Genomic DNA, 21,728 nt, shown 5'->3' on the forward strand with positions numbered 1-21,728 from the left:
GCTGAGCCTGGCGGTGCTGAGCCTGGCGGTGCTGAGCCTGGCGGTGCGGAGCGGTGCGGAGCGGTGCGGAGCGGTGCGGAGCGGCCGAGGGAGGCTGCGCGCTCTGCAGGTGGCCCGAGGTGGGACCGGTGGGAGCCGAGCGCTGCTCGCTGGGAGCGGCCCCCGGCCTTCGCATCCCCCCTCCACCCCCTCCTCCGCATCTCCCCGGCACCCCCCGGCCGGCCGCAGCCTCCCCCAGCCCTCTCCGAGCCCCTTTCACCAGCCCCGGGCCTGGCCGCAGCGCCCCGCAGCCTCCCGGCCCGCAGCCCTGCCTCCCGTATCCCCCTCGGCCTGGCCTCGTCCCCTCCCCGCATCCCCCCTTTTCCCCCCTAGCCACCTCCATCCCGGTGAGCAGCAGCCCCCTGCCCCCCTGCAGCCTGCCCCCGGCTCCCTGCCCGGCTGCAGGAGGCCAGCATCCTCACCAGCATCCTCACCAGCATCCTCACCAGCATCCTCACCAGCATCCTCGCCAACATCCTCGCCAGCATCCTCGCCCCCGGCTCCTCTGCCGCAGCCTCCGGCCTCCCCCGGCGCACAAGGCACCGAGGGGGAAATCCTGCACAGCTCCGGTGGCCCCACGGGGCACAGAGGGGTCCCAGAACCTGCGGCAGGGGGACCCCCATCCCTCTCTGGGGTGAGCAGGATTTGAAAGGGGTTTCTGAAGCCTGGAAGCATCCCGGCTGTCTGTACCCTCTGTACAGGCCTCGGGGTCGGATCCTGCGCAGTCCCGAGCCCCCCCCCCCGCGCAGGAGCAGCCCCTGGCAGCAGAGGAGAGGATTTATTTACTACAGCTGCTGATTTTCATAGGTGGGGAAGCACGGAGGCTGCGGCCGGGGGGATTTCAGAGCTGTGCCCTGCTCGAGTGTTTTGGCTGTTGCTTTTCATCCTGGTGCAGAACCGAAATATCGTGGCTGCTGAGCAGCTCTGAGGGTGCGGGGCCAGGGACCGCGGTGGCCGGGGATGCGGTGCCACCTCCTCCCGCGGGATGCTGCAGCTTCCTGGGGTGCTCTGCAGCAACAGCAGCGGGGTTCCCCCCGTGTGCGGCTCCCCGGCGGGCTCCGTGTCCCACGTGCGTGCCGCGGGGCAGGATGCGCTGCGCTCCCGGACCTCTCCAAGCCAGGCAATATCCCCAGCTGCCTCCTGGGGACAGCGGGGCCCAGCAGCAGTTTTGGGGCGTGCAGGAGGATTTGGATTCACCGGACGATGCAGGACAGCGGGGTTTCATCCTGCGTGGTCGCACCCACGTGGTCCTGGTCGGAGGCCCGGTGAGCGGCGCGGTGTAGGGGCACCACGGTGTTCCTCCTGCTCCACATGAGAGTCGGCACCGCTCACGAGTTCCCGTCTGCCTCTTGCGGACCGGACTGATGAAGATGATGGAGATGAAGAGCGCGGCGAAGCCATCCCCTGCAGGGATGCCCCGTCCCTGCCTCCTGTGTGTGGACAACACAGGTTCGGAGGTGGCCGGGGGAAAACCCTGGCAGCTGCCCCATAAATTCTGGGCACTGGCAGGGAAGTGTCTGTCCAGCACCAGCCTGCACCAAGGGACAGGAGCCGCAGGAACCCCAGCACCTCGTTCCCTTCAGCACCCTGTCCTGGGCTCAGCTCTTCTACCCCTTGCACAGAAATCAGGCAGTTTCCAGGAGGGCAGCGACAACGGATGGATCCAGAGCCAGGTTCCCAGATTGGGCACGTTGGTGGGGGTCCGGCCCCACTCCGGGGACCCCAGGGACCCAAGTGGCGTTGTCCTGGGTTTCCACCAGCGTAAGCAGGAGCCGAGGGTGGCCCTGAGCCACTGCCGCCACCGCCGCGTCCCAAGGACATGACGCAGGTGCGGAGGCACCGCTCGGCGCTGCTTCCCTTCCGACCCAGCTGGAACTATGCAGGGGAGAAGCCACCGTCGTATTTTTTGCCAAATCCTGGTTTTGCAGGATTCAGAGTGGTACTTCTGCTCGTTTATTTTAAATCATTTAGGGGTACACGCGAGTGCCCATCTTCCCTGTGCCGTGGTTGTGCGGGGAGCCGGTAACTCCCCGGGACGCAGCGTCCCTCCTGGATGGGTACCGGTGCCTGTGGCCTGGGCTCGGTGGCAGCGCTCGGTGCCAGGAGGTTTTTAGGTCCTGACTGCATCTTGGGACTGGCTCTGGCCAAAACTGAGGCAGTGACTGTAACCAAACCGCTGCCCAACGCCGCACTGCACAGACCTGGGTCTGAGCAGCAGAAGAGCTAGGAGCACCGGCCGGGAGCGAGCGGCTCCATTCCCCCTCCCAAGCTTGGCACTCTGGCTCTGCACCCTTATATTTGGGTTTTGGGGTGCCGCAGGGCCGTGGCATGAGCTGGAGCTCCTGGGATGTGTCTGAAAGGATCCGGCCCTGGTGCTGACCGATGCCAATCGTTGTGTTTGGTTTTAACGCCCCGCCGCAGTGTTTGAGTGAGGGAGAGCATCGTCCCCGTGGAGAGGGGATGCTGCGGGGTGGGCAAAGCTTGGGCGTTCAATGATTTGGGCTGAGAGCAGAGGGGAGAGGGCAAAAGTAAATCAGGGGACGGGAAAAACGAGTGTTTGGCTTCACAGGGAAGTTTTGCTCAAGTGACCACAAAGTGGCTGGATGCTGGGGGCAGAAATCCTGCCTGTGCTTGGAGCGTTTGAAGCCAGACATGTCCCATCTTGGAGCAGATGCCAAGACCCCTTTTTGCCATTAATTAAACCCTGGTGCACTGAGCTGGAGCAGGGCTTAGCTCTGTGCACCCCTCGGGGATTTGTTGGTGGGGGCTTGGGGCAGCTCGGGTTTATTCGTGGGAGAGCCCCAGGGATCGTTTAGCAGTGCTTGAAATAAATGATGCGCAGAGCCCGAGGTGCCGTGCAAGCCTAGCAGGGCTCCAAAGAGCCCGGAGAGGGAAAGCTCTTGGCAAACACACGGGTGGCGAGGTGTTCCCCAGTGCTGCCGGGCACGTCTGCACTAACAAGCCCTCGGGGGAATCATGGAGGAGCCATTTGGCTGGGGACAGCGCCTGCTCCCGCTGCTGTGGCACCAGGAGAGCGAGGGTCCCAGTTCCCACCCCACGGGAGCCTTCTCCCATGGGGCTGGGGCTGCCCCGTCCCAGGGCAGAGGCCGAGCCTCTGAATTTGGAAGCATTTTCCCCGCCGAGCCCTGCAGCATCCCTGTGTGTGTCCAAAATGCGTGTGCTCCATGGGCATGGTGATCTTTGGCACGGCCAGACCCCACGGGAGGGGGATTGACATTAACCTCATGCTCCTGCAGGTGGATTTTCTGCCACCTTTCCCAGCCCCCAGGCAGGGCCAGGGCCACCTCTGTCCCCGATGCCAAGCCACCCTCCCTCTGGGTGCTGGCACCCCCTGGCTGCCTTCGCTCGTCATGTTTCGGGGTGATGCTGCGGGGGAAATCCCAAAAGGGCTGGAAGTCCCCAGTGCAGCTCAGGGAGGCTCTGCAAGCGGCAGAGGTGGTCGCAGCTGCTGTCACCCAGGGTCCCAAGGGAGTGACATGAGTGGGGACACCTCTGCTGCCTTCCCCCAGCCCTGCTTTCGGGTCCTGCTGCAGCAGGAGAGGCGGCCAGCGGGCACGTACAGCACCCACGCAGGTATGCACGTATATATAAAATGCACACAGAGAACACCCGTGGATATGTATAGCTACATGCACGCACCGTATGTACACCCACATTTTCCCATCTACCAGGTGCTCACGGGGCATTACAGGCTCTGGTGTCCCCCGGCAGCAAACACCACCTGGGGCTCGCACCCCGCGGCTAGCGGCACCCAAACGCTTGTCCCCGGCTGCCCTCCTCGCCCAGCTTTCCCTTGGGCAAAACGAGGCACAGGAAGGCTGGAGGGGCCACGCAGCATCGGGATTGCAAGGCGGGATGGGGCCTTTTTGGCAGAGGTGTGTTTCGCACCCCCCTGCCTGGCAGGGCACGGGGATGGCCGAGCCGTGGCTTGGTGGCACCGGGAGCGAGAGGCGAGCGTGGCGTGCTGTCCCTTCCAGCCGCTTCCCTTCCCATCCCAGCTCCCCAACGTGAGAAATGCTTTTGGACACCTGGGATGTGGCGCAGAGGTGTGCTGAGCTTGTTTGCCTGTGGTTTGTGCAGCCCCATGGGACGCTCCTGGAGCATCTGCATGTGCCTGGGGTCCCACCTGCGCCCTCGTTTGTGCTAACGAAGGTGCCTCTGCTCTCTCAAGGGGCAGGCGGTGCTAATTTCCCCTACCTGGAGCTCGAAATAAAAGTGTGCCTGCAGGAGAGCTGTAGCTTCATGCTGTCTTCCCTGGGAGCCTCACCCCATCCTTTCCCCATCAGTTCTCAGCTCCCGGTGCCACGGTGGCAGCGGCACCTCGGGGGGTTCTGCCCCAGTTCCTGGCTCTGTCCCCATTCCAGGAGCCCAATTTTAGCACCCCGGGCATCCCCTCTGCTTCCTGGCAGCTTCCCCAGCCCGCAGGAGCTGCTGATGAGCAGGGCGTTGGGGTGGAGGGGGTTTTGGGGAGGACTTTCCTGCTGTGTTCCTTTTAGTTTGGTGTTTACGTGTGGGGCTGGGGGGCAGGAGCTGCCGTGTGCCTTTGAGCCCTCCTGTAGGCTCAGGGCAGCTTTGGGGTGTGCCTCTGTGCCCCCCAAGCTGCTTGAGCCCCACTGAGGGGGGGGGGGGGGGGGAGGGGGAGGGGGGTCCCCCAACCCCTGGTGCTCCCCGCTAGGAGGACACCTTTCTTTAAAAGCAACCCCGGGGGACCCAAAGGTGATGCCCCCAGCTCCGCAGGGCCGTGCTGAGCCCCAGCAGGACTTTGTTCAGCTTTCCCTGTGATTCTTGGTTACCTCTCCATTACTTTGCTTCAGGCGTTAATTTTTGGTGATGAAGCCCCATTTTTGGGGCTGTCAGACCAGTTGGGGTTTGGCACTCGGTGTGCCCAGGTGAGGAGCCCCTGGCACAGGGTGGCAGGGAAGGAGGGTGATGGCTGGGTCCCTGCAGGGTCCCTGCAAGGGGGCTGAATTTTGCTTTTTCCCCCCAGCTGTTGACGTGCATCCCTCCCCAGGGCTGGGGCTCCCTCTATTCCAGGCCGTTGCGATGTTTTGCTCTCGGCTCATCTATTTTTGGGGTGTCGAGGCCGCGTTTGCGGGCGCTGGGCAGGGGCACAGCACCATCTAGCGCTGCCGGCGGCGGGGAATCTCCCAGCTGGAGAGCAGGAGTGGGAAATCCCAGCAGGTTTCCAGCGAGCAGGGCTCTGCTCCACATCTCCGAGAAACCAGGCCAGCCGCTCAGAGGCTTTATTTCGGGAGCTGTCAGCCTTCGCTCGCACACACGGCGGTGGCTTCGTCCCCATCGTGGGAGCATTGTGGGGATGCTCGGCCGGGCAAAGGGGTCCCGGTGGCTGTGGGGTCTGCAGGGGGGTGGGAGGAAGGGGCTGGTGGGGCTGGGTTTTTGTAAGAACAGGGAGCAAAAACTTGAACCCTGCGATGCTCCGAATGTGGGGTGCTTTGGGTGGTCTCTGCACCGAGATTGGGTATGGCGGAGGGGAGCGCATCTTTTGGGCGGTGGGTGAGCGGTGTGGGAGAAGGGGCGTCCCTGTCCCTCCTGTCCCCTCAACCTGGGGTCCCCAGGGCTGTCAGCACGCAGAGCGGAGACACGCAGGGCTGGGGATAAAGGAGCTGGGAAAGGTGGGAAACGGCCCCCTTGGAGACCCAGCGTGGGGGGGGGGAGGAAAAAAAGCTTCCACGGGGCTTTCCCCTCCTCTTCCAGAGCAAGCTGGTCAAGTACTTCAGCCGGCAGCTCTCCTGCAAGAGGAAGGTGGCGTTGCAGGAGCGCAACGCCAAGCTGGAAGGCTTCCCCCAGCTCCTGCACTGGTTCCGCATCGTCGACATCCGCAAGGAGGTGATGGAGGTGAGGCGTGGGCGCCGAGCACGCGGCCGGGAGGTTTGCTGTGGGATCCTCAGGTGAAGTTTGGCAAGAGGGTGGTGTTTCCCAGGATGGAAACTGTCTTGGAGCAACGTTTTTTGGGCCATGGGACCCCTGTAGCAGGTTGGGGTTGGTGGTAGAGAACGGGGTGGGAAGGCAGGGGACCAAATTCCTTCTCTGCATGGGAAGGTGCTTCGAGGGAGATGCAGGCTGGGGCCACCCCGTGGCTGTCCCTTGAAGCTGGGGACATCTCACTGCTGTTTGTGATGAAGGATGCATCCACAAGGTCCCCGCAAAACCTTTGGCTGTGCCCTGGGTCCCCGCAGGTGATGGGTGCAGCTGGAGGCGGGCACCCCGATGCGCTCAGGAAGAGGACAACCTGCGAGGATGCTGTGGGTGCTGGGGCAGGATTAGGTGGCAAACCCTGACGCCCTGGTGCTGAGCAGGGTCTGGATGTGCCTGAGACCATCCTGAGGCTCAGGCTGTAGCATCTCCCGTGCAGATAGGACAGAGGGAAACTCCAAATCCCCAGGAGGAGGGACTGGCTTCTTCCCTGTGCGCCCCAAGGCACTGACTTAGCAGCAGATACCCCAGGACGTTTTTTTTCCCCCTTTTTTTCTCACTCCTGGCAGGAAATAGCCCCCGGGCAGCTGAGCCTGGAGGAGCTGCTGGAGATGACCGACGACCAGGTCTGCGAGACCGTGGAGAAGTTCGGGGCCAACAGCGAGGAGTGCGCCCGCCTCAACGCCTCCCTCTCCTGCCTGCGCAGCGTCCACAAGTCCGGTGAGTCGGGGCTGCGCCCCGAGCTCGTGTCCTGGGGCACCCAGGGGGCACCGCTCGGCTTTGTGATCCTAAATAGGGCCAGGAGCATCCATTTGTGCCCCCAAATCTGGGTGCCAGCAGCGGGCATCACCCGCATCCTCGTGGGGGCTGCTGGAGAGGGAGGCTGAGACCCCCCAGCCTCCTCGCAGCGCCCCTGCTCCAAGCAGGGCTATTTTATTTTTATTTTTATTTCATTTTTGGAGGGGGTTTGGGGAGGGTTTGAGCGCTGCCCCCCCACCCGCAGGAGCCGGCCGGGGTGCGAGGCCGGCGGGTGCCCGGGCGGTGGCAGCAGAGCTCCGCGGGAGCCGCTGAGCATCCTCGGGGGCTGGCAGCGGGCTGCAGGCAGGGTGCAGGGGGGATGTGTCCGTCCGTCTGTCCGTCCGTCTGTCCCGGGGAGGTGGGTTTGGAACCCCCCCAGCCCCCCCTCCACAGCTGCTCCCACCCCTCCCCGGTGCATCATTTCGTAAAGCATCCCCAGAGGGGGCGATGAGCCCGGTCTGCAGGCTCCTGGGGACGGGGCTGGGGGTGAGGGGGGGACCTGGTGGGGTTTTGCCGCAGGGCAGCCCCCCGGCAGGGCACAGCAGCCCCTTCCCACAGCCTGACATTCCCTGTGCAGCCCCGCCACGGCTCCTGCCTCTCCTCCTGCCCTCTTCCCTTTGGCATCTTCACCAAATCTCTCCGATATTCCGATAATCTCTCCGATAATCCCTCTCCGCCGAGGGAATTCCCCCCTGGGAAATGCACGTGAGCCTTTGGAAACCCCTGCTGCATCATCCAGTGGATGGCACGAGCCAGGTCCAACGGCCCTGATTTTTGGCAGGTCCTGGGTTTTGTCCCCTGCTGAGGGTCGTGGCAGAGCATTTGTGTCCCCCAGCCCACCCGAGGGGCAGCAGGGATGGGGCTGCCACCAAAAAGCTGTGGGTTTTACCCCTGTCAGGGTGTAAAACCCAACGGGGAGGGAAACAGAGCCATCAGCAGCATCAAGCCCCATGCTTTGGGGTTTTGGGACCGGGTCTCCCTTGGTAGCCAGGGGGCTGGGGATGCTCACTGGGGGCTGGTGGGCGAGAGTGGTGCTGAGCTCTCAGCTCCCTTGTGTCTGTCTTAGCTCCGTGCAAAGCCAGGGACAGGCCTCCCCTGGAAATAGAATTAGCAGGCAAGTTGCTGCCTCTTTAAAACATCAAGTAATTTCTTTGCAAGTGCGCCGGTGGTCGATTTCTGGGAGCCGAGATTAGTATTAATAAAGCAGGAATAAGGCACGGTATTAACCTTTTCCATCAATCTCTATTTATTGAGTTGTTAATTAGAGACAGCTAATTTCCCAGTCAATTCTCTGTGGGAATGGGGGGCTGGGGGGAGGAAGCAGGTCGCTGGTCGAGTGCCGGAATCGCGATGGGGTTGGTAACGGGGAACCCTTCCCAGCCCGAGCATCCTTGGGGCAGCTCCACACGTGTTGGAAAACCCCCTGGAAAAGCTCGCGGACCACAGGAGTTACTGTATTGAATGCAGCGAGCAGCAGCCCTATATTAAACCCCGGCTTTATCGTGTTAACAAGCCCGTATTGGATTTTTTCTCTGCTGCGAAGCCGCGCGCTGGCAGCAGGATTTTATTAGCAGCCGAGGCGTCGCGCTTGGGCTCGGAGCAGGATTAATTTAAGTAAGAGCCCAGCGGTGCCCCCGTGGCTCGAGGAGCTGGTGGCGTGTGACAGGGAGGTGATTAACGGTCCTACGGGGAAAAATGACCCCGTGCTGGGCACCCGTGGGTCCTGCTGGCCTCGGGAAGCGGGGTCAGGCAGGGCCAGATCCGGATGGGGATGGGGCCATGGGCTCTGCCAGGCGGGGATCGGTCCAAAATTCTGCCTGAAACCTGCTGCTTGCGGGGGAAGCTTTGGCTTGAAGAGTGCAGCTCTTAAAAATAAATAAATCAGGTGCAGAGCAGAGAAGGGAGATGTGGAATAAAGTGGTGAGCATCCTCGTTTTGGGGCAAAGCCGAGGGCTGCCCCCTGGGAAAGCCGCAGCAGCCCCGGTGTGTGGGTGTGCAGAGCTGGTCCCTGCGGTGGGGCCACGGGGGTGGCACTGGGCTGCAGAGTTTTGTGGGTTTTGGCTTCCCGTTTGGTCCTGGGACTGCTGATTTGGAGGAAGAAAAAGGGCAGAGTGAGGGCTTTGGGGACAGCTCTGTCCCTCAGGGCTCCGGGCTCCCTCAGGGATAATTATTCCCTGGGTCTTGCATTGCCACAGGAGGACCCCCTGGGGTTTGAGGGCTGTGGGATGCAGCGAGCGTGCACGGGGCTGGCTGTGTCTGCCCCGTATCAGCCTCTCTGCTCACCTGCTGCCCGTGCCCTCCTCGGGATGCCTGGCACCGTGTGGTGGGGACAGAGGTGGGGACTCAAAACCCCTCGCTGGGTGGGCTCGTGTGTCCAGAGCATCCCTACGGGGATGCTCGGCTGCTGGCCGGCGCTGCGCTCACGGGGTTCGGGTGAACATTTTGGTGCTGTTTGCTGTGGGAAAAGGAGATTGGGGGGGGACATATGGGGAGGAAAAACGTGATTTTTGTGCTCGCTGATTTCCCACGTGGAAACCCCCTCGGGCAGAGTGGCAATAACACCCAAGGGAGCCCCCAGAGGAAGCAGGGTTCCTGGGAGGAACCAGGAGGGCTTTACGTGCTCTGCAGGAATAAGGGCTCGGGGATTTTGTTATTTTTGCCTCTAAAGCACGCTCTCGGTTGAGCCGTATCCTATCGAGCGGCGTGCCTGGTACCTGCGGTGTGCGTGGAAGCCACTGTCGAAAATACCCTTCCCGAGCTGATCCGTGGTATTTTTAGCCCTGACGTACCCAAAAAGCGGCTATTTTTGCTCTCGGGAGCATCAGCTGTGCTCTGACACAGGCAGCCAGCGAGCAAAAGGGCAGCCCGAGCCGGGGAGGGGGGGGGGGGGGGCGGGACCGGGACCCTGGGTCGGCTTCCTTTCTCCTTCCTTAATTACCGCTAATTGCTTCTCCGGGTCGGAGGTGGCGGTGCAGGGCTGCAGCATCCGGGCAGCTCTGAGTTATGTAAATCTATGCACGCAGAGCGGCCAATGGGGGGCTCCCTGATTTGCATACATGCATGCAGGTTTGCACAGTGCCGCGTTGTGGGTTGTTTTATGGGGCTGGGGGGGGTCAGGAGCTCGCAGGAGGATTTATTTCAAGGCGTTGCACCCCCAGGGCCCTTGCAATTCTTCCGGCTTTCGGTGCCCGCCATCCCGAGGGGCTGCAGGGTGAGGCTTTTCTGTAGGATCCCCACTTTTGCTGGCTTTATTTTCTGCTTCAGGAGAACAATTCAAAAAAAAAAACACACACACACACAAAAAACCAAACCTCCTCAGCCCCTTTTCCCCTGGAGCTTTATCAATCTAATCCCAAAGCTTTCCATTCAAAAGCCTTCTCCTCTTTTATTTTTCATCCTCACGAGCTCAAAATAAAACATCCCCCCTTGAAAAGGCACGGGTAGATAACAGGGCAGGCAATTAATAACTGAAAAAGGGATGGGGGAAGGAGCCTTTTTAAAATAAAGAGATTACATTTTTTATGCTGGTTTTCTTAGAGGTGGCGATCAAAAGAAGTCGGGGCGGGGAGCTTGCATCCGCTCCATCATGTTGGCGCTCTGAAGTCGGCGCCGACAGGTCTTTACTCGTCTCTGCACCGGTGCAGACTAATAATTAGGAGCTGAGAGGAGCCACACTTATTTTATTTTATTGTATTTCCCCCCTATTTTTGTAAATTGAGTGAATGGGAAGGGGTGGTAGCGCTGTAGCAGGTCCTCCATCCCCAGTGGCACTTTGGGATGGTGGCAGCTCGCGGTGGGGCTCGGTGCTTGGGGGATGCACCCAGATCCCCCCTTGTCCCCAAGGACTTGGGGTGCGTTGGGTCCCACCGGGACAGAGCAGGGGGTCTGGGCGCCACAGGACATCCCCCGCATGGCCGTGTGTGTGCTCTGTCACAGGTGGCAGCCTCTCCAAGCAGGATTGGACCATCCAGTGGCCCACGGCAGAGCCGGGGAAGGAGAACCAGCCGGGCTGCCCGCCGGAGCCTGTCCAGTGGATCCGCACACACCTCTCGCAGAGCCCCAAGCCCCCTCCCAAGTGCGCGCAGCACCACTGCCACGCTGGCTCGTCTCACGGCCCCCTCTACACCCATGTGGACCGCCTGACCGTGGAGGGCCACCCGGGGCTGTGCCCGCCCGTGGAATCTGGCCACCGCTCCCTGCCGCCCTCCCCGCGCCAGCGGCACGCGGCTCACACCCCGCCACGCACCCCCAACATCGTGACCACCATGACGCCCCCCGGCACGCCGCCCCTGCGGCGCAGGAACAAGCTGAAGCCCCCCGGGACGCCGCCGCCGGCATCGCGCAAGCTCATCCATCTCCTGCCCGGCTTCACCGCCCTGCACCGCAGCAAGTCGCACGAGTTCCAGCTGGGGCACCGCGTGGACGAGGCGCACACCCCCAAGTAAGCGGGTGTCCCGGGGGATCGGGGCTGGGGGGTGGCCCCGTGCCGTGCAAAAAAAGCATCCCAGGAGGTCTTAAAATGTTGGGATTTGGGGTGCACCTGTTTGGGCATCCCATCGAGGAAGGGTTTGGAGCGTGAGGCTGGGGAACCCTTTGTGGACACAGCACATGGTGGGGGTGGCTTTGCTGAGCGGGGTGCTGTGTGCCAGCTCTCATGGGGCAGGTGGGGAGCACCCAGGGGCTCCAGGGGTGCAGCTCGGTGAAGCTGTCCCGTGCCACTTGTTGGGTCTGGGTGCTGCGGGGTTCTGCTCTGCGGTGTGGGATCGTGGCATGCAGCCCAGCTGTTGGAGCTTGACATGGCTGCGAGAGAGAAATGGGAAAAATCCTCTTTTGGCCGAGATGTGCACGGTCTCTACACCCCTTCCTATAACTCTCCTCAGGGCCTTTTCCGTTTTTCCATCCCCTTGGTGTTGCAGCACCAGCTCCGGCTCCCTCCTGCTCTGCGCCTCGGTGCCGGCAGAGGCTGCTGCAGCGCAGGGAACGGGGCCGGCCTCGTGCTCCCTCCCTGGCCCTTTGGGTACTTCTGGTGGCCGTGCACAGAACCCCACTGCTCCGTGCCATAAAGGGGGTCGTGGGCTGCTCGGTTTTTGAGGGGAGCCCCGCAGCCTTCTCCCCTCTGAGTATCGTGGTGCTGCTGCTCACTGTGTCTCCGCAGCTGGGCTGTGGTAATGGCAAGAAACGAGGGCAATCGTCCTCCTCCCTGGTACGGACAGAGATGGATTTCTGTCTCTGGAAGTGATTGGATTCCTTCCCCTCGTGCGTGGGCACCTGAGGCTGTATTGACCCCGCTCCAGCCCCTGTTGGCACTGCCACGCTCACGGGAGCAAAGCCGTGGAGAGCAGCGTGCCACCCGTTTTAGTTGTGGGATTTCAGCCTCTGACCCGGGGTCTGTCCTCAGTGAGTCGGGCCGGGACGTGACCCACAGCACCGGGGGGAGCAGCAGGGCTGCCTCCGTTCCCCCAAGTCACTAAATCTCCAGCGTGGTCATTGCATGCCCCAGATCCAGGTGACACGGCTTTGGGGTGAGGTTGGACACGTGTACGGACCAAAAACCTTCCAGCTGCTGCTTCTCCCCCATTTCCCACAGGGTGCCTCGATTTCCTTGCGTGAGCCAAGAGGGAAGAGCAGGCAATGGGTGCAAGGAAATCAGAAATGGCTTTTGCATGGGCTTCGATGTCCCCATCCCCGTGATGTCCCTGTCCCTGCTGCCCTCATCGGTCCCTGCCTGGCCTCTCTGGTGTCCCCTGCCTGCTGCCACCCCGGTGATGTGATTTAATTCCCAGTCCCTGGCCACCAGCCGCAGCCCAGGGGGATTATTAAACTCAATTAATAGAGGAAAGGGAGCAAGTGTTAACAGGGCTCTGTAGTGCTAGTGTCCAATGGGGGGCTCATCGTGTCAGTGCGGAAGGACCCGGGCTCCCCAAAGCTGCTCGGAGAGCTGGGGAGGTTAATTTTCTCTAATGGCACTTAATGATTTTCAGGATGCAACCAGTAAATCCTGCTTTCTAATCCCATTAGCGTTTGAGGATAGCAATTAGCGCATTAAAGAGGCAGCTTCTTTCTCTTTCACCCTTTCCTCCAGCAGAGGAGAGATGAAGTAGCTGTTTTGTACCCCAGGTGCAACGACTGTTTTGCTGACCCAGGGCAAGAAGTGGCTTTTTTTTGGGGGGAGGGAGGCTTTTATCAGCCAATTTTTATCTTATGGCAGCGTCCATGCGATGCAGTCTTTGCAGACCAGTGTCCATCCAGCGCCCCGAGAGGGATGCTGGTGCCCCTTGGGGTCGTTATCTCCTCACCAGGGGTGTCCAAGGTGAGGTTCCAAGCAGCCTCACGAGGTTTCTTGCATTTTGTGTTTCAGAGCTTATTTCTAGGGTTCAGTCCTTCTCTGTGCTGAAGCCTCCTGAAGCAGGGGTTAAACTTCCTGAGCTTACAGCCTCAGATTTTCCTGCGCGGAGCCTCCAGCTGTTGACCGTAACGCTGGGGTACGGAACATTACTCCTAAAACGATCCCCTGGCTTCCATAAATCCACAACCCATAAACATCTCATGAACGGGCTCGAAACGGAAACAAAACATTTAGAGTGGCTGATAATATAATGCCCATTTAATACCCCATGAATTCCACGGGCCATTTAAATCTTCCATGGATAGTTAATGATTATTCATCAGGCAGAAGTCAAGGAAAAAAAAAACACCCAACACCAAACAAACTCAGAGTGGAAGGTCTTAAAAACCCCTGAGTTGGGGAGCACGAGGCAGTATGGTTAAAGGAGGGCAGAAGAGCCCCTGCGTTAAGCCTTGGAGGTTTTTGGAGGCAGCCTAAATCCGTGGGAAGGGTGGGGAGAGCTGAAATGTGCCTCTGTTTCCCAGCCGTGGTGCCTTTGCCTTGCTGGAGGCTCGGGGTGCTTGGGTTTTTTGGGGTGCACGCAAGGCTGGGCGTGGGCTGGCAGGAGGAGGCTGGTACAGCTGGGGGCAGATTTATGCGGGGCAAGGAGTTGGTGTATTCATTCAGGGAGGTCTCCTCATCCTCCGTCTTTGTGATTGCATTCAGGGCATCGCTTCGGGTAGGGTTTGGTGTTCTGGTGGCTGGACCCTCACTGCTGGTAGCTCTGTGGATGCTGAGGTTGTTTTCAAGGCTGTTTTTTCATAACCTGGGTGGGTGGAGGTATGCCTCATAGTTGGTGACAGAGCACACACCCATTTTCTATCTCCCTTGTGTTATTTCCAGCTCTAACCCTGTCGTTTCCTTCTGTAGCATCTAGTGCCACCCAGCACTCAAGCTCAGCACCTCCTGGGCTGTGGGTGGTTGTTTCTCCATCCCATGTCACAGAAATCCCCCTGAACAGGGCATGTCCTATGTCACTTGTCCCTGAGCGAGCTCCTCCGAAGGCTCTCCTGTGCTCGTCATCATTACTGCCACGCCGGGGCCGAGCGCAAGGCCAGGGCTTTCACCTGCAAACTCACCCAGGACCTGCACCACCTTGGCTGTCCCCACGTTGGCCGCATTTTGCTCGGAAAAAAGGACCCCCCTGCTCCTGTCCTGGCTGCACACTGACCCAGCTGCAGCTCTCTGTGGGCACGGGGTGAAGCAGATCCCACCTGGGCCCTTTGGGCACAGAGGAAGGACCCAACTCATCCCGGTCTTGCAGAAGTTTAGGGCCAGGGTCTTCCCCACCACCCCCTCCGTGCGGAGCAGCCTGCGCTGCTCGTAGTGCTACCCAGTGATGGGGCACTCCTGCTGCCCTGCAGCCCTTGTCATGAGGATGTTTCCCCCTCGTATCCATTCCAGTCAGCACCTCTACCGTGCAGGTCAAATATTTCCCACCCTGCTGGGTCCCAAGGAGCGGCACCAAGACCACGGTGCCTCCAACACCTCCCCCTGGGGCTGGCAGTGGGGGTGAGCAATGCTCTGTTTGCAGAGCAGGGACTGTGCCAAACCATGCAAACAATCCCTCTGCGGTATCTTAGGTGTTTTTTCTCATCTGGTGTGCTGTCCCAAAACACAGGGACCCGCCTGGTGCTCCCGCAGCACGGAGAGCATTGCGGTTTGGGAGCTTGGGGAGCAAAGTGAGCAGCGCCTCTCTGCTCCCAAATCCTCTTTCTGATCAGTCTCAGTGCCTTTGATGAGTCAGGGCTGTGGAGCCGTGTACGGGTTCTGGATTGTCTCCAGCCTTCTCGAAGTATGGCTTGCACACCGCGTCTTGACAGTGACGAGTAGCCTCCGTAACAAACTGGCGCTCTGCTGCAATTATCCCCCTGCTCTGGGCTGTGGCGCTCCTCAGGTATGTCATTAATGTTAATTACTGCTGCGGTGCTCCATCAAAAGGGGCAGGAGCGTTAACATGCTTGGGAGAGAAACTTCTCACCGTGTCCTTTAATGAGAAGTTGAGCCTCCTTTCGCCACTTCGGGAGTGAGGAGCGTGATGCTGAATTTAGATAAGAATTAGTGCCTGGGGTTGGGGGGGAAGGCAGCAGAGCTCCTGCTGCAGGCACTGTGATGCGATACCCAGCCTCCTGGCCTCGTGGAGGATGCAGGGAGGGCTGGAGGCTGTGGGTGGTGAGCAGGAGATGTGCCGACCATCAGCTGTGAGGCTCCCGGGGGCCACGCTCGAGCTCCTCTGTGCTCTCTGTCTCCAAAATGTGGCTCTGCAGGGAAGGCATGAAGATGTTCCCTGGCCTCTACCCCGTGTAGCTCACACGTACCCGAGTGCTCTGGTGGCTTCCTTGGAAGTTAGGAGATGGAGACTGAGGTGGGAAGGAGAGCAGACTTCCCAAAATGCCATCAGCTTTGCTCTGCCTCCTCCTTTCGAACCAGAGCTCCCCAAACCCGCTGCGCCCCGAGCGTGCTCCGGCTCGCTGCACCCCAAGGCAGCCTGCGAGAGGCCCGCGGAGGAAAACTGCCCCTAGCTTCATCTGAGATGAAAGGTTTGCAGTAATTAGCGTAATTAGCGTAATGAGCCTCTACCTAGGGCTGCCCAGCTTTTTGCCCTTCCTCTGCTTCTTTTTTTTTTGGGAATCGCCTCCCAAAATGGGTCCCGCTCGTCTGGCGGGGATGAAGCCACCCAGCGCCGGCCATGTGCCTGAGTCCATCGGCTGACGGACCGTGGTCCTCGTGTGCTCCTCTGAGAAACCGAAGGGTGGAAACGAAGGAACCAGAAGGGCTTAACGAGCAGCAGGAGCTCCTTGAGGAGCTCGGCAATTAGCTCCCCGTGCCGCTCCCACAGCACCCGCTCTGCCGAGCGCCAGTCCCGGGGGGGCGCGTTGGGCTCCAGCTCCCTTCAAAGAATTTCCCGGCTTTATGCTGTACGAAAAAGTTCTGCTTTGTGCTCCAAAAAGAGAATAATAGATCAGTAAGACTCGAGCCTCAAAATCCAGCCATCCTGGGGAAGCGGGGACGGGCACTCGGATAAATATTTAACTGGCAGGGCTTTGATAAGAGGAACCGGCTTTTCCTCTGGCCGGAGGAGGAGATTTTTGTTGCCTCTTACGGTAATGAGGAGGATAAATGTAACATCTGGTAGGCAGTCATTTTTTGGTGATATCAAGCTAGTCTTGTGTAGTGCTAGCTAGGTTCTGGGTGTGGAATGAAGGAAACCTTCTGCTCAGCCAGCCCAGGCAGGTCCGAATAACCCCACCGCCTGTCCCGCTGCAGTCACTGGACCCCACTCCTCATCCCTGCATTTTTAGGGGGCTTGCTCTTTGCCAGCAAGGCTCAGGGATGGAGCAGAAAGGGCACTTCTTGCAATTTTTAATGCAGGAGCATTAAAAAGGGGCTCTCCCCCCCACCTTTTTTTTTTCTTGCTATTGCCCATCCGTGCTGCTGCCTGGGTGGGAGGTGGCCGCATGCCCAGGCAGTGCCCGCCGAGCTCCCCGCTCTGATTTAATACAGAATATCGTGCAATTAAGCCAGTCAAAAGGCCATAAATCTTCCAGGCTGAATCCTGACCGAGGCCGTGCGCTTCAGCCCAGACGGCAGCAAGCTTTAATCCTTTGCAGAGAGCTCACCGAAATGCCGATGATTTTCTTCCCCCCCACCCCACCCCATTTGCCTTCCTTTAAAAGCATCGCTCCTGTTGAAATTGGAGTGTGCTGGAGAGGAGCAAAGTGGTGAATAAAGCACAGCCTGGCGCAGCCAGCTGCAGGGGCAAATCACCTGTTTCTGCTAAATCGCCTCTTTTAATCTTTGTATTAAAATAATAACGGCGGCGAGCTGACAGAGCAGGTATTTATCCAGCTTATTTACCCAGCGCTATTCTCTCCCTCTTTTATTTCGGAGGAGGGGCAGAGAGGAGCTGAGGGTGTTGCTCATGAGGAGGGGGACCTGTCCTTGTCCCTGTCCCTTTCTGGGGTGCCCAGGGAGCTTTCCCAGCGCCTGCTGCTCCGTGCGTCCTCGCTGTGCGCATCCTCGCCCCATCCCTTTGTCGGGGCCCTATAGATCCCGTCCCCGAGCACCTGTCAAACCCTGCAGAAAGCCGTGACGGGCCTTTTGTCCCGCGTGTCTGCTCCCGTTTGTCACCGCCTGCCGAAACCCTCTATTTTCTCCCCGCAGCCGGTGACGAGCGTTTGATGCCGTGCAGCGGGCGGGGACGCGCCATTCGGTGGGGGCTGGCACCTGGAGGGATCCGCACCAAGCGCCGCGCGCCGCCTGCCTCTTTCTTTCCTTTTGGAAAACGAGCGCGTGCTTAGCAAGTTCTTGCAGGGAATGATGTCCCCGACGGTCGGCGTTCACCTCCCTGCGAGGGTGAAGCCGAGGGCATGGGGACAAACTGGGGTGGCGATGGGGAGGGGGATGAGGTAATGGAGCTCCTCAATTGGTAGAAGAATTAGTTGGGGTGTTCAGATTTGGGGTTCTCCTCCTGGTTTTGGGGTGGTTTGGGGAGGGAGCCCTTGTCTCCGTGGTGGTGGCTGTCCCTGGGTGATGCCATGGTGTCACCCCAGGGTTTCTCCCCAGATTTTGGGGACTTTGAGCCTAGAGGGGAACACTTGGTTCTCCCATTTGCTTCCCACAAAGCCTTTAAACCACCTTACCAAAACCCATAAGGGGATACTGAAAGCTCCCTGAGCCCCTTCTCTGTGCCTTTCCAACCTCTCCAAGTGTGGCTCAAGTCTCATTTTGGAGGCTGTCCAGCTGTGACCAGAGGACAAGTGTCCTCATGCTGTGATGGCCACGGGCCGAGTGCTATCGCTGCCATCTAAATAGCCTCCTCCGTGCTTCCCGTCGCGCCGCGTTTGCTCCTTCAGCAGCACGGCCCTAAAATCACCGGGCTGTTATCCCAGGAGCTGTACACCTCCTCCACAGGGGCTGTCCCCACAGGGTGGCCGCATCCTGCACCCCGCTTTGCACCAGAATCAAGGTCCGAGCCCCGGCAGCGAGGGCGCTCCCTTTTGGCACGAGCGGCTCCAAAAGGGACCTGGGGGCCACATCCCCAGGAGGGTGGAGGTGGCTTCAGGGGTCTCTTAGCCCTCCTGTGGAGTTGGTTTGGGGTCAGCCAGCCTCACCCCGTGCTTGGTATCGGGATGAGCGGGATCTCAGCATCTCCCCTGGCAGGGAAGGGTGTTCGGGGTAAACAAGTCACAGCCGGAAAGGAGCCGCTCCATATCCTCGGCACGGCGCTGCTGACCCGCAGAGGTCGGTCTGTCTGTGTCTGTCTGTCCGTCTGCCGCTGTCAAGCTGTCAGCTCCCCAGCTCGGCCAGCCCCGAGGGGTGGGAGGAGGTGGTGGGGAAGCAGAGGAACCACGCTGCTTCTCGGGGTGCTGGGGGTTTGTGCCACCCTCCTCGCCGCCTTCCCCAGGAGGATGGGGTGCCCGTGCACCGTGCTGCCTCCTGCTCCGTCCTGAAAAGCTGTCCTCCAGCACCCAGGGGTGCTGTGGGTGTCCCTACTGGCCAGGACTGTGCCGTCCCCAGTTGTGGGGTGCTTGGGGCAGGGGGGTCACAGCAACACCCACAGGGGAAATTTGTCCCTGTGAACATCCCCGTGAGGATGCTCCTGCTGCAGCACCCTGCTCCTCTCCACAGTGGTGGCAAACCTTTGCTCCCTGAACCCCTTCTTTGGGATGGGGAAGGGGGCCGAGGCTGTGGTCCATCCGGTGGGGCAGGACCCTGTGGGTCTCCGTGCAGGGTCAGGGATTTTGTGTGTTTTTTATTATTCTTTCTTCTGAAGAAGCAGGGAGAGAGGAAAAATCTCTCTCTGTCCAAAATCACTCATCCTTCCTAATAATGAGAGCTGTCACCAGCCCTGCTTGGCGAGGAAATGATGCTCTCGGTAAATATTTGGTCTGGAACTGATTTATGGGTGGAAAAAAATGAGATTAGTGGCTAATCACCGTGCTGCAGGAAGCTCTTTGGGCTGAGCGCAGGGGGGCTCGGGGGGAGCCACACCAGGGGTGCTTGGACCTCTGGGTCCGCATGGGAAGGTTGGGTGGGATCAGGTGCAGGGGTCGGACTGGCTTTGACCTTGCTGCTTTGTGGATTTGCTTTAAGGGATGGGGTTTTAGGGTCAGGATCAGTGCAGGGCATGGCCAGCACTGACTGCTGGTGCATCGCATCACTGCAGCAGTCGTGCGCGCAGTGCGCCCAAAGAAGTCATTACAGAGACCCTAAAAGCGGCAGCAGCTTTTCCTGTGCAAGGAAACAATTAGCTTATTAGAGGGCGGGTTAATTTTCAGATGCTAACGCGGGCTGGCGAGCGCAGCGTGGTCATTTCCTACCAATTGGCAGGGCCAGATGCCCGGGTGCTGCGCAGGGGGATGCGCGGCCGGGGGGGCGGCTTCGGTCAGCGCTGCTGGAGCAAGGGCAGAGCAGGGCCTGGGGCGCGTGGAGCAGCGTGCAGGTGCTCGCAGGGCAGCAGCCGATGGGCACGAAAAGTTTCTGGAGTGAGCGGTGCTGGGGTTTATGCTCTCCTGTCCTCTGCTGCAGCAGGGCTTGCAGCATTGCGTGGCGTGGGATGGCACGGCACGGCATGGCACAGCATTTAGTGATATAGCACAGCATTTCTTGGTGTGGCACAGCAAAGCATGGCGTGGCGCAGCATTTCTTGGCATTGCACGGTGCCTGGTTTAGCTCCGGGGCCAGCTGCTGTGGGTTTCCCTCCTGGGCTGCGGCTGGATGCGCCCAGCTGTTGCTGTTGCAGAGGTGCCACGATTCGTTCTGCGCCCACATTGGTTTTCGTCTAATTAAAATGATAACGATGTGGCCAGGAATCAAAGGCAGCAGACTGAGTAAGAGGATGAAATTCAGCTGCACGTCGATGCTAACTGTACCGTCGGTACAGGCGCTGTGATGCTGGGAGCGCAGGAGGTCCCTTACCCACATTTGGACCATGATAACCACGGGCTGTTGTTCAAAAAGGGCCTTTCTGCCCCAAATCCTCCACTGGGGCTGAGCTGTCTTTCCCAGAAGCTGCTCTGGGCACAGCAGCTGGTGCTGCTCTCCACATTTTGCTATTGCAGTGTGATGGGGATGGGAGCTGCTGGGCCAGCGAGTGTTTCAGGGATACTTTTGGGACCGAAGGTGCTTTGGGACCAGCCGACCCTTCCCAGCCAGGCTTTGTGGGTGGCAGAGCTCTCCAGTGCAGCGTGTTCCTAACACTTTATCAAAGTTCCCTTTATTTTTTGGATGTTGGGGAGGGATTGAGACTTCTCCCAGGGATGTGGGTCTAATTTGTCACTAAATTTACGGGGCAGTGCAGTGCCTTGCTGGGTGAGCATCGCTCCCTGGGGAGCATCGTGCGAGCAACCCCCCCCCCCCCAGGTCCCTTGCCCCTCACTCTCCTTTCTCTCCCAGGGTGAAGAAGAAGAACAAGCCCTTGAACCTCAAGATCCACAACAGCGTGGGCAGCTGCGAGAACATCCCCTCGCAGCGCTCCCCGCTGCTCTCCGAGCGCTCCCTGCGGTCCTTCTTCGTGGGGTACCCGCCGTTCCTCCCCTCCACGCCTCCCGTCCACACCGACGCCACCTTCTCAGCAAGTAAGTCCCAGCGCGGCACCGCTGGCAGGCACACGGGTGTGCTGTGCAAAACCTGCAAACTGGAGGACGTCAGTCTGGGGAGGTGCAAAAGCACCGGTAAGGGCTGAGGAGACGTGCAGATGGATTTATGGTATTGCAACGGGTGCAGGGGGTCGGCTGCTTGGAGCTGGGAAATCCGTGAGCTTTCCCCGTGCTGGCTGGGTCGGTGATGCTGCCTTTTGCTGCTGGTTTCTCAAGGGATCCTTGGTGACTGCAGCCGTGGTTCTCCCTTTGTGCAAGGTGCTGAGCCTGCTGCAAGCCCCACGGTGCTGGACCGCAGCAGCCAGCCCAGACCCTGCCTTTAGGCTGCATGGAGCTGCTTGCCCTCGTTCCTAGAGGTGCTTTTGGGGGGTTTGGTCCGAGGAGCTGTGTGTTGCTGGCCAGGAGGGGCAGCCGGATGCTCCCATCCTGGTGCATTCTGTAGGACCCGAAGCTTTTAGGATCCAGGCATGATGCTCGGCCCCAAAGCCCCTGCGGCTTCGCTCCTTGCCCCATGCTGCTATCACGGTGCCACTGCTTCACCCAGCGCCCTGCCAGCAAAGACCTTGTCATTTCACGGAGTCACCGAACTATTTGGGTTGGAAAGAGCTGAAAAGATCATCTAGTTCCACTTCTTGCTTTCTTTCTTTGCCCGCATCAGCTGCCGTTTGGCAGCACAGAAGAGTCACCGAGCTGTGCCTGGCGTCCCACTGCTCCTGCTTCTTGGGCTCTGGGGACAATGGGACCTGGCAGCAGCTCCGAGGGCAGGCGCTGCTATTTCCAGAGAGATGCCCGGCTACCTGACTCGGGCTGGCATGGCCAGCAGATTGCCCTGGGGCGAGGGTATTTTTGCATCGCTCTTCCCCCAGCAGCACCGGCTGAGTTCGACTTGCAGCCCAGACCAATGGGGAGTAGCGGACCAGAAACCAAGAAATAAATCCCGTTCTCAGCAA

At 59.9% G+C, this 21,728-nt stretch overlaps 1 protein-coding gene across 1 annotated transcript in view; it reads left to right on the top strand.

Annotated features, from left to right (window-relative positions):
* Positions 1-5,541: 5,541 nt before the first annotated feature.
* Positions 5,542-21,728, top strand: part of KSR2 (kinase suppressor of ras 2) — a 52,302-nt gene continuing 36,115 nt past the window's right edge. Inside the window, exons 1-5 of the mRNA XM_035340897.1 lie at positions 5,542-5,574; positions 5,776-5,916; positions 6,564-6,714; positions 10,729-11,233; positions 20,576-20,757. Coding sequence (XP_035196788.1) covers positions 5,542-5,574; positions 5,776-5,916; positions 6,564-6,714; positions 10,729-11,233; positions 20,576-20,757 — 1,012 coding nt within the window. The remainder of the gene's footprint in view (positions 5,575-5,775; positions 5,917-6,563; positions 6,715-10,728; positions 11,234-20,575; positions 20,758-21,728) is intronic.

This window comes from Oxyura jamaicensis, chromosome 15 (genome assembly GCF_011077185.1).
Source record: "Oxyura jamaicensis isolate SHBP4307 breed ruddy duck chromosome 15, BPBGC_Ojam_1.0, whole genome shotgun sequence".
NCBI lineage: Eukaryota > Metazoa > Chordata > Aves > Anseriformes > Anatidae > Oxyura > Oxyura jamaicensis.